The following is a 15,162-nucleotide window of genomic DNA, read 5'->3' on the forward strand; positions in this document are numbered from 1 at the left end:
TCTACCGTTGGATTGAAAACAACAACAGAATGCTCTTCTTCCTTTCCGAGAAAAAAAAAAAAAAAAAAAAGAAAAAGAAAGGATTCCGATCAAAACATCTTTGTTTGAATGCATGTTAGTGCTTTGTACTGCAAATAATCTTTTTACACTTGCTTCTCAATGTTGGTAGGGTGGCTTTTTTTTTTTTTTTTTGCTTTGTAGCTAAGAAACCCATTTTATTTACTCTCTCTTTCAATGCAGATATATAAGAGGACTTAAGTGGTAGAGATATAGTTGTGAAAGCTTGGTAAAAGAAAAATGATGCAAGGGGAAACGTCAAGAGAGAGAAAGAGAAATCCCACTGATCCTTTCACTGATACTGTGTTTTCTTGGTCAGTGGAAGACATTTCCAATGAAAATCTTTATAAAGACAAGGTTTTTGCTTATAACTCCCTTCTTTCATGTTCTCATTTCTCTTGGCATGCATTAGTTTCATTGAAGTTGGGATGAGACAAATTTTTGTACTTTTTCATTTTTTTTTTTTTTTTTTTTAGAGTGGGTTTGTGGTGTAAATTCCCCTCCCGCCCCCCCATTTTCATGTTTCTCTTTGTGTAGTTTCTTGGTATTATGTTGGATGATTGTCCAGCTTTTTCAAAGCTTTGCAACTCGGACCCACCTAGTATATAACTAATTTCCATGTTTGTGCCATGGTGAAGATTTTTTATATGTATGAAATTTCTAATGAAACCTTTGGGAACTTTTTTAACTTAAGAGTAAACAAGTTGTAATTTTTAGATTCTTCTTACAAATTTTAGACGTGTGAATTTATAGGTAATACATATTTAAGAGTTAAACTGATTCTTGAAAAAGAAAAGAGTTGTGAGGTTTCACAAATTGTTTATGGTAAACCAACGAAATAGACAATGTTTCATTTTTATTATTTCTTTTAGAACAAAATAGAAAATGTTGAAGAAGTAAAAACATGTTTGTCATTCGTGGACAGGACTCTGAAAGATCTAAGCCTTCTTTCCTTGACTTATCTATTTCACACTCGTTGAATTAAAAAAATAAATAAATATGCCTCTGATTGGACGTGTTTGAATCCACACGTATGCAATATAACTGCTTATCACTCTTAGGAATCATATTGATGTTTATATATATGCATGTGTGTGTGTGTATTTATATGTTGTTTGATGCATGCCAACTTACTGGCAGTAATCACTATTATTATTAATGTGCGTATAAAAGCTTTTGTCACGATAATTGCAAGTTATTTGTTTAGATGATGAACTTTTCATTGATGATACATACTAAAAAAACACAGAGTTGATGTCAGAGAAGTCATTTTTGACGGTTATATTTGAAGAAATTATACTAAAGACTTTAGCTTCTCCCCCCTATTGTATTGAAATGTAAAACCTCCCGTTCTGAGTTCCTTTTCATCGTGATTTTATTGTGTTCTCAAAGCTCATTTACCATGATGTTTAAAAGTTTAAACCAAGTTTCAGTTGTTTTTATTGCATGCAACAGCAAAACCAACAATCTATCATTCCGAGTTGAGCTTCTACAGCTAATCCATCTTACAAGTTGTAATCTTTTTTATTCATGTTCTGAACATTAATTTCTTTAGGTATAAAAGAATTCCTGAATCATTTCAATCCGTTAAATTTTTCCTCTTTCAAATTTCCTTATTTTGATTTTTCTTTTCCTTTCTAGTTTTCAAAGCTCATGAAACATGTTTTATCCCACACCATCATGCAAGTGACTTGGAGTCACTAGTATTAGGAGTATGGACTGTTAAACTACAAGCAAATTTAGTTTTGACTATTAATTTTTTTCTCTCTCTTTATAATATTCTGGAACTAAGTTACCTTTGCTTTTCTAGGTTGAGAAGATTCCTGAAACATTTCAATCTGTTAAGCATTATTTGGGGTCTTATGTCTACCCTTTATTGGAAGAAACTCGAGCAGAGTTGTACTCGAGTATGGAGATCCTGTATAGTGCACCTTTTGCTGAGGTGGTAGCTTTCGACGAGTCTAAGCCTTACGGATCAAAAGTATATCAAGTTACAGTTGATTACTGGAGGAACAGATCCAATGATCGTAGCAAAGTGCCTTATAAAACTTTGCCCGGTGATCTCTTAGTTCTAGCAAATGCTAAACCAGAAACGTTGTCCGACTTGGATAGGATGGGCAGGTCATGGACCTTTTTATCAGTCACTAATATCACGGAGGATGAAAACGAGGATGATGTTTGCTCTACTTATTTCAAAGTCAAGGCATCAAAGGCCTTTGAACTTGTGTTTGAGACGCAGACATCGCTCTTTGTTGTTTTTGTGGCCAACATGACGACTCCGAGGAGAATATGGCAAGCCTTGGATATGTCCAGCAATCAGATGATTCTGAATGATGCTTTATGCATTAATTCTGAGGTAAGCTTGTAAAATAAATAATACTGCAAATTTTTTTTTCCCCCGGTTAAGATTTCATTTGCAAGTAAGGTTTCAAGCATTCAAGATATGTCACAGATTGATGATAGATGTTTATGTTATATCAAAACTCACCCTTCACTACATATGTGCTTAGTGTTTTACATCATTTTGTTTGTTTGTTTGTTGTTGAATACTTGTGCTGAGTATTATCATTTTGTTTGTTTGTGCTGAGTATTTTACATATGTTGTTGAATACTCGTGAGAAAATGCTATCTTAAAGCTTAGAAGTAATTAAAAACAAACTGATCAACAAGATATTAAACTTCCATTTTCATTCAAATTCATTTAACTCGGTTGATCTACTAATATTGTTCGAAGTAAGATGCCCAATATGTTTCAAATTTGATGTCACTGTTGATGCTTGACTTTTTTATTTTTGTGTGTGTTTAACAGGATCAGAAAAATTGTAATTCATGTTCTGAACTTGGTGAAGACTCGTTGGATGAGAAATTGGTAGAGTTATTATCTTCTAATCTGAATGGGTCTCAGACTGGTGCAATTCTTTCGTGTCTTCACATGTTGCACTGCAAGAAGAAAACTAGTTTTGAACTTATATGGGGACCGCCTGGGACAGGAAAAACGAAAACCACGGCTACTCTCCTTGTTGCCTTCTTGAGAATGAAGTATAGAACAGTTGTTTGCGCCCCAACAAATGTTGCGATAACTGGAGTGGCTTCTCGTGTCCTGAAGATTGTGTCAGATACAGAGGCTGATACCTTGTTTTCTTCCCTGGGAGAATTTCTTCTGTTTGGAAATAAGGATAGGCTTAAAGTTGGGTTAGATATACAAGAGATATATTTGGATTACCGAGTCAAAAGGCTTGTAGAGTGCTTTGGACCCCTTGGTTGGAATCATTCCTTCACTTCTATGATACATTTTCTTGAAGACTGCATTTCTAAGTACCATATTTTCCTGGAAAATGAGTTGATCAAAGAGAGAGAACTGAGCTCTGAAAGTGAAATGAAAGACGAGGGATGCGAGGAGAAAGTCGAATCATTTCTTGAATATGTGAGAAAGATATTTGTTTGTACTGTCACACCACTTAGAAGTTGCATTTCCATCTTCTGTACACACATACCTAAAAGCTACATTTTGGAACAGAACTTTCAGAACATGATGTCCCTCATGGGGTTACTTGATTGTTTCGAGTCATCATTGTTTCGAGATAATGTTGTTTCTGAAGAGCTGGAAGAGCTTTTTTCTCGTTCTGAAGTAACTGAAGGTCCTTATTCAGCTGTGGATGAAACGTCCTTACTATTAATGAGAAAGGCTTGCCTTTCTGTATTGAGAACTCTTCATTGCTCCCTAAAAGAAATTGGCCTTCCAAACTTTAGGGATGAACAAAATATAATGAAGTTCTGTTTTCAAAGAGCTTCATTAATATTTTGCACCACGTCTAGTTCTTATAAGCTGCATCAAATGGAAATTGATCCGCTTAATATTTTGGTTATTGATGAAGCTGCACAGCTCAAAGAGTGCGAGTCAACCATACCTCTTCAACTTCCAGGTATAAAGCATGCAGTTCTTGTTGGTGATGAATGCCAATTACCAGCAACTGTTACTAGCAAAGTATGTGGATCCTTTTCTTTTCCTTATATTTATATTATTTACTTTCATGATTACTTTTTGCTCTTTTGTTTTTTGTCATTTAATCTAATATCTACTTGTTTTCTGGAAAAAAAAAATAAAGATTTCTGGGGAAGCTGGTTTTGGAAGAAGTTTGTTCGAGAGGTTGAGCTCACTAAATCATTCAAAGCGCCTGCTAAATATGCAATACAGAATGCATCCGGCTATAAGTTCGTTCCCTAATTCACAATTCTATCATAACCAGATTCAGAATGCACCTATAGTTAAAAGAAAGAGCTATGAAAAGCGCTATTTGTCAGGACCAATGTTTGGTCCTTATTCTTTTTTGAATGTTATTGGTGGAAGCGAGGAAAAGGATGATGATGGACATAGTCGGAAAAATTGGGTTGAGGTTGCTATTGTATTGAAAATAGTACAGAGTCTCCACAAAGGTACAAAACTCCAGCTCAAGATTTTACTTAAATTTTCTAATGGTGTCGATTCATGTATATTAATGTCTGAAATTTTATGAGTGTATGTTAAGTATTCAGCGTGTTTGCTCCAATTTGAAAAACACGAATTCACTTCTAACTTTTTCTTTTTTTTTTGGTCTCATTTTGTTCTTTTCACAGCATGGCGTGAGTCACAACATGAACTCAGTGTTGGTGTCGTGTCTCCCTACTCTGCTCAAGTAGTTGCAATTCAGGAAAAACTTGGGAAAAAGTATGAGAAAATTGATGGCTTTCAAGTGAAGGTAAGGACAGTTGATGGGTTTCAAGGTGGAGAGGAAGACATAATAATAATGTCTACTGTAAGATCTCATATTGTTGGTTCACTTGAATTCATATCAAGGCCTCAGAGAATTAATGTTGCTCTCACAAGAGCTAGGTATGTAAACTTTGTTGGGTATGTTCTTTCCTGATTTTAATTAATTATAGAAACTAATTGCTGGCCCTTTTGTTGTCTGCAGGCATTCTCTGTGGATACTTGGTAATGAAAGAACCCTTTCTGGTAGTCAATCGGTTTGGGGGGCTCTGGTCGTTGATGCAAAAAATCGTGGCTGTTTCTTCAATGTTGATGATGACAAAGATTTGGCAAAGGCTATAATAGAGGTCAAGAAAGAACTTGATCAATTTGATGACTTGCTGAATGCTGATAGTATACTTTTCAAGAGTTCTAAGTGGAAGGTATAGTTTTCTGTATTCTATTACCCTTTACGGAAAATGAATATAACACAATATCATCTATTTCCTCTTAAGCTTCCTAATAGTGCTATTTTATTGAACTACTGTTGAAATCATGCTTATATTTTGTTGTCTGGTTTATATAACATACTGACAGAGATTATTACTATTTTTTTTTCCACTCTTGCTGCACCAATTTCTTAGGTTCTTTTCAGTGATAACTTTCTCAAGTCATTTAAAAAATTGACGTCAATCCGGAGAAAGAAGTCAGTTTTAAGCCTTCTACTTAAGCTTTCTGATGGTTGGAGGCCCAAGAGGCCGATTGTTGACTCAGTTGGTGGAAGTTCTTTGGATATCATGAAATTTAAGGTTGAAGGCCTGTTTGTAATTTCTACTGTAGACATCACAAAGGATTCAAAATACATACAAGTGTTGAAAATCTGGGATGTCTTGCCCCCAGATGAGATCCCAAAATTGATAAAGCGCCTTGACAGTATTTTTGGGAAGTATACAGATGATTTCATCAACCTCTGCAATGAAAAATCTTTTGACGGGTATGTTTTTTCCTTTTAAGTATATTATAGGTACTGTCATATATATTTCTTGCTGCTGATATCCTAACGAGTTGTTGCTTTTGTTTTCCCTTGTTGCCCAGAAAATTGGAAAATCCAAAGAGTTGGCCACCATCTTTGGCTGTTATCCGCTTTAAGGATCTCAGCTGTAATGAAGCTGGGAGTGATTTAGTTGGCACTGCTTCTGATGGTAGAAATTTTGTTGAGAACTCAAAGGTCAGCGAGAGTTTGTTGCTGATGAAATTCTACTCCTTGTCCCATGCTGCAGTCAACCACTTGTTATCTAATCGTGATGAAAGTGAAATTGATCTCCCATTTGAAGTGAATGACGAAGAAATGGAGATCATCCTTTATCGCCAAAGCACATTTATACTGGGACGGTCAGGCACTGGGAAAACTACCGTTTTGACTAAGAAGTTATTTCAGAAAGAACAATTGCACCACTTGGCTATGGAGGAATTTTATGGAGCTAATGCTAATGTAATTGGACATGATATGAAGAACAGTGTGGAGAAGAATAGCTCAGAAGAGACTAGGACCATTGTTTTACGTCAGCTTTTTGTTACAGTTAGTCCTAAGTTATGTAATGCTGTCAAGCAACATGTTTCCCACTTGAAAAGGTACACAACATAACCATCAAAATCATGGTATATTCTTTAGTTATATGCTAAAATGTCAAGATTTTTCACTTAAGTCTACCTTATAATTTTTCCCCTCTTAGAGCGTTGTTTCAATAGTTTATCTTCACTTGAGTTTTATTACGATAATTTTATGCTTTTGGGTTTTTTTTTTAATTTTTATTTTTAGAATCACATTTTTTGTTTTTAGCTGAAGAATGTTTAAAATTTTGATGTATGAATAACTAGTCATTTTCATAGGTTACATGTGCTTCAAGAAAAAATAGATAAAAATTTTATTTGCACTTTTGGAATCTTATATTTAGTTATTGTTCACAACTGTTCTGCTTCAAAGATTTTTTAAACTTGATATGCAATTACCATATTCTTCTATCAATTTTGCTACGGTGCATAGAAGATGTGCTATTCTGACTTCATTTAGTTTTTGTTATTTGCCATAGTTTTGCTTGTGGTGGAAGCCATCCAGATGAAAGTAATTTGGTTGATATAGCTGATTTAGATGATGAAGAAGGACACATCCCTGATTCCTTTTTTGAAATCATGCCCGATTCTTACCCTCTTGTCATAACATTCCACAAGTTCTTAATGATGCTCGATGGAACATTGAGTAAATCCTATTTTGAAAGATTCCCTGATATGGAAAAGCTTTCTCATGGTCAAAGGCAAAGCTCAAGATCAGTCCGGCTTCAGACATTCCTAAGGACCAAAGAAGTTCACTACGAGAAGTTTGTTATATCATATTGGCCTCACTTTGATTCCAAGTTAACAAAGAAGCTTGATCCTTCTAGAGTTTTCACTGAGATAATTTCGCACATTAAAGGTGGCTTGCAAGCCATTGAAACAAGCAACCTTAGGCTAAGTTGTGAAGAATATGTTTCGCTGTCTGAGGGACGTTCGTCCACTTTAACGAGGGAACAAAGAGAAAGGATATATGATATATTTCAGGTTTACGAAAAGATGAAGATGGGAACTGGTGATTTTGATCTGGCTGATTTTGTAAACGATCTTCATTGTCGGCTCAAACATGAAAGATATGAAGCTGATCAGATGGATTTTGTATATATTGATGAGGTGCAAGATCTTACAATGAGTCAAATTGCTTTGTTTAAACATGTATGCGGCAATGTTGAAGAAGGTTTTGTTTTTTCTGGGGATACTGCACAAACAATTGCAAGGGGAATTGATTTCAGGTTCCAAGATATACGTCATCTATTCTACAAGAAGTTTGTATTAGAATGTCAGGGTGAAGATGGAGAAAGAAAAGACAAAGGAAGAATCTCTGATATTTTCCATTTGACTCAAAACTTCCGTACTCATGCTGGTATTCTGAAGTTGTCACAGAGCATTATTGAACTTCTTTATCATTTCTTTCCTCAATCCATTGATCCTTTAAAACCAGAAACCAGTTGGATATATGGAGAAGCTCCAGTCTTGCTTGAGTCCGGGGATAATGAAAATGCAATCATAAAGATATTTGGAAATAGTGGAAACAAGAGTCGAGATATTGTTGGTTTTGGCGCAGAGCAAGTGATTTTAGTAAGAGATGATGATGCTCGGAAGGAAATTTCGGATCATGTTGGGAAGCAAGCTCTTCTCCTAACCATATTGGAATGCAAAGGTCTTGAGTTTCAGGTAATGTAAATATGACTTTGCTGGTGTATTTTTTGTTTATGAAATAATGTTATAGTTATTGACAATGAGAGAGACTTTTCTAACTAAAATCTAATCAGAGAACATTCTGTTTCTGCATTGATTTCAAAGGAACAAATCTTGTGAGATCATTGATGCTAGAATTATTGTTGTATCACTGGTGTAAATGTAATTACTAGATATATGCACAACCATTATTCCAACCTAAAACTATTTATGGAACGCATTGTCCTTTTGTAGGATGTATTACTGTACAACTTTTTTGAATCCTCCCCTCTAAAGAATCAGTGGAGATTGATATACGAGTACATGAAGGAGCAAGATTTGTTCGGCTCCACGGCACCTAAGTCTCCAAAATTTTCTGAGTCCAAACATAACATCCTATGCTCTGAATTGAAGCAATTATATGTCGCTGTTACACGTACAAGGCAAAGGCTATGGATTTGCGACAACACAGAACTAGCCAAACCCATGTTTGACTATTGGAAGAAGAAGTATCTAGTACAAGTTAGACAGCTGGATGATTCGCTCGCAGAGGCAATGCAAGTCGCAAGCAATCCAGAGGAGTGGAGATCACGGGGCATCAAGGTTTGCTTCATTTTAAATGAAACGAAAGATATGCTTGTTATGACATGGAACCTAAAGTTAACATTTGTTCTATTGCTTTTTTTTAGCTTTTATTATTTGCATTTTTATATACCTTGCAATTATTAGTAGCCACTTTCCTCCTCCTCTTCCCCGTGTATTTTGGGACATTATTTCTAGTAATGTAAACTTGAGCAGCTTTCATTTTACTTTCTTTTTTTTTTTTTTTTTTTTTCTCAACAGTTGTACCAGGAGCACAATTATGAGATGGCCACAATGTGCTTTGAAAGAGCTCATGACGCCTACTGGGAAAGAAGGTCTAAAGCTGCTGGCCTTAAAGCTATGGCTGATCGTATGCGCATTTCAAATCCTGAAGAAGCCAATTCAATCCTCAGGGAAGCTGCTGAAATATTTGAAGCTATAGGCAAGGCAGATTCTGCTGCCAGATGTTTTTCTGATTTGGGGGAGTATGAAAGAGCAGGTATGGCTTTTTTATATGAACTAGTTCGGGAACCTGCTTCTCACGTGTTACCGTGTGGGAGGAACCTGAGCAACATATTATTTACTGCGTGCTGAATTTATTTATTTATAAATTTAGGTGTCTTGAGTTTATTTTAAAATCATTGAAACGAACTCATTTTGATTTTAATACAACAACAAAAACAAACAACAACAAGAAGCCTTAATCCCAACTCATTTTGGTTTTAATCATTGGCAATAAAATAGACTGACTCTTCTATATAGGCATAGGTTCAAAAAATAGATAGAAAATAAGGGGTACATTTGAGAAATAATATTTGAGAGGCTTGCAATAAATAGACGTTTAAGTAAAAAAATGTAAAAACTAACAATATAACAATATAAGATTTCAAAAAAAAAAAAAAAAAAAAAAAAAAAAAAAAAAAAGAAAAAAAAAAAAAAGGTAAAAACTAGACGTACCATAATGCACTGTTCAATCAAAACGTATGTTTCGGTCGAATATTATACACACAGATAAATGGAGCGTAGTTAAGAATATTATATTTTGATTAGGACAAATAAAACATAAAACTAAATAGGGTCTACATATGAGAAAGAGAAAGATAAAGATAAAGATGTTTAAGTAGGGGCATCTTTAAGCAAATTATTCATGTGGAGGAAAAAAAAAGTGTATATCAAGGGTTACATTTGACAATAGTATATTTTACAGTATTGTAGGAAAACATATTCAAGTTAGTAATAAAATCATTTGGTTCCCTATGTTATTCCAAAACATCTCGAAGGTACCCTATCTTTTTGAATTAATCAGGCAGAAATGTATATTAATCAGCATATATTAAAATATATGAAATTGAGATCAAGTCGAAATGGTATGGATGAAATTGAGAGTACGCATTCACGCTTTAGATAAATATTTTGAAATGAACAAATTAAAAAGAAAACTAATTAACGTGTACCTCTTAAAAGGAGAATGTTTAAGTAAAGCCATATTTGGGAAAATTATTTCAGTGGGGTATTTATAAAGGTCTTTTTTGACCAAACAATTTTTTAGACGATTGTAAAAGAATATTTAAGTTGGGACGTATTTGAGAAAAATCATTTTAATAGGGCTAAATTAAAAGAAAAGTGCTTTAGGAAAAGACGTATTAAAATGTAAGATTATTAAGAAAAAAAAAAAACGAAAAAAGGAAATATAGACAGTATAAAAACAGAGGGAAGAACAAAAAAAAAGATGAAATTCAAACCATATAAAAAAATTAATTACGGCTACAATGAGAAGGATAAGGGCATATATAAGAAAAATTATTTCAGTAGGTCAATTAGAAAGAAAAAAAAAGTTACTTATAGATAATATAACATATTAGGAAAAATAAGGAAACGAATACTTAAATGTGGCCGTATATCAAATTGACTATTATATATTAGAGAGGAAAAAATATTTTGATTAAAATAAAAGAGAGAATATTTAAACAAAAAAAAAAAAAAAACAAACAAACAAAGATAAGCAAGAAGACCAAAAAAGGTGGGGAGAAAAAAAAAACCTCAACACAAGACAAGACCAAAAAAAAAAGAAAGAAAAAGAAAATTTTCTTCCATTGAAGATGAAACACCAAGTCTCCTGTGACTCTTTTATATGTGTGTAGAGATAGAGAGGTAGCCATAAAGATAAGATTAAGATTAATGTCAAGTATAAAAGATAATTTGAGAAAAAATAAATTTAAAAATAGGAGAATTTGTTAATTATAAAATAGTAATTTGAAGTAATCAAAATTGAGCAGAAACTTCGAGAGTAATATGAAAAAATTGTGAAAATATTAAAGTTACATTTAAAGTTTTAGATAATGAATGGAAATAATTAAAACGATATTAAAAAATCTTAGAATTATATGCGTCAGCTTTTTGTATTATTATAAAGGGAGAATATAGTAAATAACAAAATTAAGTAAATATTAGATTTTAATACTATTTGAAGTAAATAGCAGTTTACAGCGTAAATATTTCATTTACAACTAGTAAAAAGATTTTTTTCATGTAAATTTTCTTTTAGGACAAAAAAAAAAAAAATTTCCACGTAAATAAAGATTTTTTTACCACAAATTATTTTTTGCCAGTCGTAAATGAACCATTTACACAATGAACTGCTATTTACTCCAACTAATTTTAAAATATGTTATTTACTTAATTTAGTACTAAAAAATCTACTATTTACTACAATTTCCAGTTTTTTTTTAAGTATTATAAAATAAAAACGACCATATTTATAAAAACGTCACATTTTGATCGAAATCCAAGAGGTGAGATTCGCACTTCTATATAGTTAGATTATATTAGTGAAGTCATCACAGTTCTTTTAAAGAAATTTAATACAGTTTTACTCATTAAATTAAGTGGACCCATCATCCTTGCAATCTATATGATAATTAATAATATAAAAAGTGCAAGAAACGTTTTAAAAGAATACAGAAGTATGTAGGCCCCAAACCATTTTCTACAAAATTAACTAGAAAGAGTGAAAAGCTCAGAGCAAAGCAAAGGAAAAAACAATGAAGGAAAGAAAGAAAAATGATGAACAACACGTGGATGCATGTGAAGGAGGGGAGAGAGAAGCTTTGCTCATTTATGTATGTTAGAGATTAAAAATAAAAATTAAAGATTACAGATTAAAGATTCACCATAGCTCTGTTGCAATGTTCACAATGTCATGTAACAACAATGTGCACAGTAACCCTGCGTATAGTTTTGAGTCTCGCGGCATGGTTTTGTTGCGACTGGAGTTTCTATTTTTTTTTTTTTAATCATGTCTAGAATTTTTTAAATAAGTTTTAATCTGCCTTATTTCAACTTTTCTATTTTCTGAGATTTAATTTTTATTTCCACCAAGTCACTATGCTTTTATATGTATGCAGGTCGCATTTATTTGGAAAAGTTCGGAGAATCTGAGCTGGTAAGAGCTGGCGAATGCTTTTCTTTGGCAGGGTGCCATGAGCTTGCGGCTGAGGTTTATGCCAGGGGCAATTATTTCTCGGAATGTCTGACTGCTTGTGCCACAGGAAAATTATTTGACATGGGTTTGGAATACATTCAATATTGGAAACAACAGTCAACAAAGGAGGATGGCGTTGCAAAGAGAAGCGACGAAATAGAGAAAATTGAGCAGGTGTTCTTGGAGAACTGTGCGTTGCATTACCATGAGATCAAAGATTATAGATCTATGATGAAATTTGTTAGAGCTTTTAATTCCATGAATTCAATACGGAACTTCCTGAGACCATTGGGTTGCTTCGATGAACTCATGTTATTGGAAGAAGAAGCAGGGAATTTTGTGGAAGCTGCAGACATTGCTAAGCTAAAAGGTGATATACTGCTCATGGCGGATCTGCTTGGTAAAGCTGGGAAGTTCAAAGAAGGAGCTAATCTTATTCTGTTTCATGTGCTTGGGAACTCCCTCTGGTCAGCAGGTAGCAGGGGCTGGCCCTTAAAGCATTCTAAACTGAAGTGCGAGCTCTTAACGAAAGCGAAATCATTTGCCGTGAATGATACAGACACCTTCTCTGAGTTTGTTTGCACAGAGGCTGATATCATGGAAAATGAACACAGTGACCTGGTGACCATGATGAACCAAATGATCGCTTCTCGGAGACATAAGAGTGTTAGAGGTGAGATTCTATCTGCTAGAAAAATTCTGGACGTTCACCTTTCTTCGAAAGCCGACAAGTATTTCTTCGAAAAGGAATTGGTGTTTGATCTTAGCAAGCATTCTGAAGATGTGATTTCCAACACCCTGGTCTCGGCAGAATCACTAGTCTACTTTTGGAATTTTTGGAAGGACAAGATCATTAGCATTTTTGAATATCTGGGATGTCTTGAGACCCAAGATGCCAGTGAATTTAGAAATTATGGAGAATTCTGTCTCAACTTTTTGGGTGTTTGGAGGCAGTTTACTAATGCGAATCCGATATATCTTTTGCTCAGTTCTGAGGCTGATTGGGCTAGAGATGTGGAGAAAAGACCAAGTAGTGGAAAACTGGTTTCTCTTGATGTTCACCAGTTGGTTTCTGCTGCTCGGAGGTATTGGTGTTCGGAGGTGCTCTCTGTCGGATTTATGGTACTAGAAAAGCTCACAGCTCTCTATTCCTGCCCTCAGATCACAGATTTACTATTCTGCAGAAGCAGGATTCTTACCCTCATCCATGAGGTTGCAAAATTTATTTTGGAGTCGACATTTCTGAAGCTGAGACATCATGATTCTGAAAACCTGTTAAAATATATCAGAATGGCAACTGACAGTATTGTTGGTTACATATTCCCCATGTGTTTTCAGAAATCATTGAGAGGGAACATGATTTTCCTCCGAAGAACAGACGCTTGTAAGAATTTGCTGAAACAAGTCGCGGCTGAACATGTCAAGAAGCCTAAAAATACGTTATCTTATGGGGAAATTGGCAGTATTGCAATGATTATTCTCGGATCAGGAGAAATCAATAATGAACTACATGAGCAGATTTCGAAAGTGTTGGACGGAAATTCACCATGGAAGGCATTCTTTGAGAATCTATACCGGTTGAGAGGATCAAACTATCAAGGCGATTCGACACACGCCTCTGAACCTAGAGTTGCAAGTGAAATAACAAGCGAGGCACATCTTGCTTGGAGCTTTCGAGAAGCTTTATCAGAAGTGTTCAATGTCAATTGGAGGATGGCACATGACTACATTTCTCCCGGCTGTTTCTTGTATCTTGTTGAGCGCCTATTGATTTGGTCATCTGTTTTTGCTGGTTCCTTTGTGGCCACCAAGTCCTTGTTTGTTGAATGGCTAATGTTCCATGAGGAACATACTAGCAGCACCAAGTCTATTCCCTCGTCAGGAGCTGATTCGCAAGCGTCTACACTCGAGTTCATGAGCAGTGTAGTTCACCAATGCCTTCACAACAAGCGGGATATGATTGACTGGATAAGAAAATCTACCACAAGGGTGACTGGGTACTACTCTGTACTTGTGTTGAGATTGGTTGTCGTAACATGTCTACTTTATGCCAATTTTGGTCCGTGTATAGATTCGCTTCTCGGTTCGTTGAAAAAAGACTACATAATGGAGCAACTACCATGGGAGCTTTCTGTTGCCCTGCAGAAAATAAGGAAAAACCGGCCTCCAGATTTAAATGTGAAGTTGATCGCTGAAGCTCTTAAGAGTATCGGTAACCCTTTGGTTATTGTGAGCTTGGGGGGGTATTGTTCATTCAGCTCGTGTCCGGATGCAATATGTCTAAACATGAAGGGAGATTATTGCAAGAATGACATCTTAAGAACACTATTTCCGGAAAATGTTGAGTCTCAAAAGGTTCCAAGTGGAGCTTCCGCTGTCAAATCCGTTGACAAGGGCGAGTCGTCAAAGGTTTTCCAAGCTACTGGTGCTCCTCAAACACAAAAGAGCAGTCAAAATATTGAAAACAAGGAAGAGGACAACAGGAACTCCGAGTCCAAGGACAACAAAAATGGTCAAGAAGTTGGTGCTGCTCAAAGTTCTCAGAGCAAGGGAAAAGGAAATAACAAGCCAAAGAAAAACAAAAAGGGCAAAGGGGGACGTCAAAGAAGTAAATAATTGTTTCTTGAACTGCTTGCTAGTTATAAGTTTATCTGTAATATGAATATTTGCCTTCAGACTTCTACAAGAGATATTTATGTTTTGTGTATGCCATTATCTGTTATTTCCTTAGTCTTGGCTTACATTTTCACCTGTTCAGTTTTTAAGTGGGAAATCAAAAAGTCTTTCACAACAGAAGAATAGACCTAAGGCAGGAGGCGTGGATTTCTTGAAGATCCACTTGAATACGTTTTCATCAATTTTTTTCCTTAATCTTTCGTTCCATCCATTTTAGTTATGTAGAAGGTATATTAAGCTGTCTTTTTAATAAACAAAGTGTATTCCTCAATAAATAAATAAATAAATCACCTTTTTTAAGCATCTCTAAGTAACTATCTAAATTTTAGGTAAATTTTAGTAAAAATAACTAAAA

General features: G+C 34.7%; 1 protein-coding gene across 1 annotated transcript; it reads left to right on the forward strand.

Moving 5' to 3' along the window:
* The first annotated feature begins 6 nt into the window (after positions 1-6).
* LOC21386025 lies at positions 7-14,917 on the forward strand. Its single transcript, XM_010103095.2, has 13 exons — positions 7-165; positions 241-414; positions 1,868-2,413; positions 2,867-4,042; positions 4,164-4,491; positions 4,672-4,927; positions 5,010-5,226; positions 5,428-5,777; positions 5,879-6,415; positions 6,874-8,065; positions 8,324-8,671; positions 8,912-9,149; positions 12,055-14,917. The coding sequence occupies exons 2-13, from the start codon at positions 298-300 to the stop codon at positions 14,745-14,747; spliced, it is 7,998 nt and encodes a 2,665-aa protein (XP_010101397.1). The 5' UTR covers positions 7-165; positions 241-297; the 3' UTR covers positions 14,748-14,917.
* Positions 14,918-15,162: the final 245 nt, after the last annotated feature.

The sequence above is a fragment of the Morus notabilis genome, unplaced genomic scaffold (genome assembly GCF_000414095.1).
Source record: "Morus notabilis unplaced genomic scaffold, ASM41409v2 Scaffold893, whole genome shotgun sequence".
Lineage (NCBI taxonomy): Eukaryota > Viridiplantae > Streptophyta > Magnoliopsida > Rosales > Moraceae > Morus > Morus notabilis.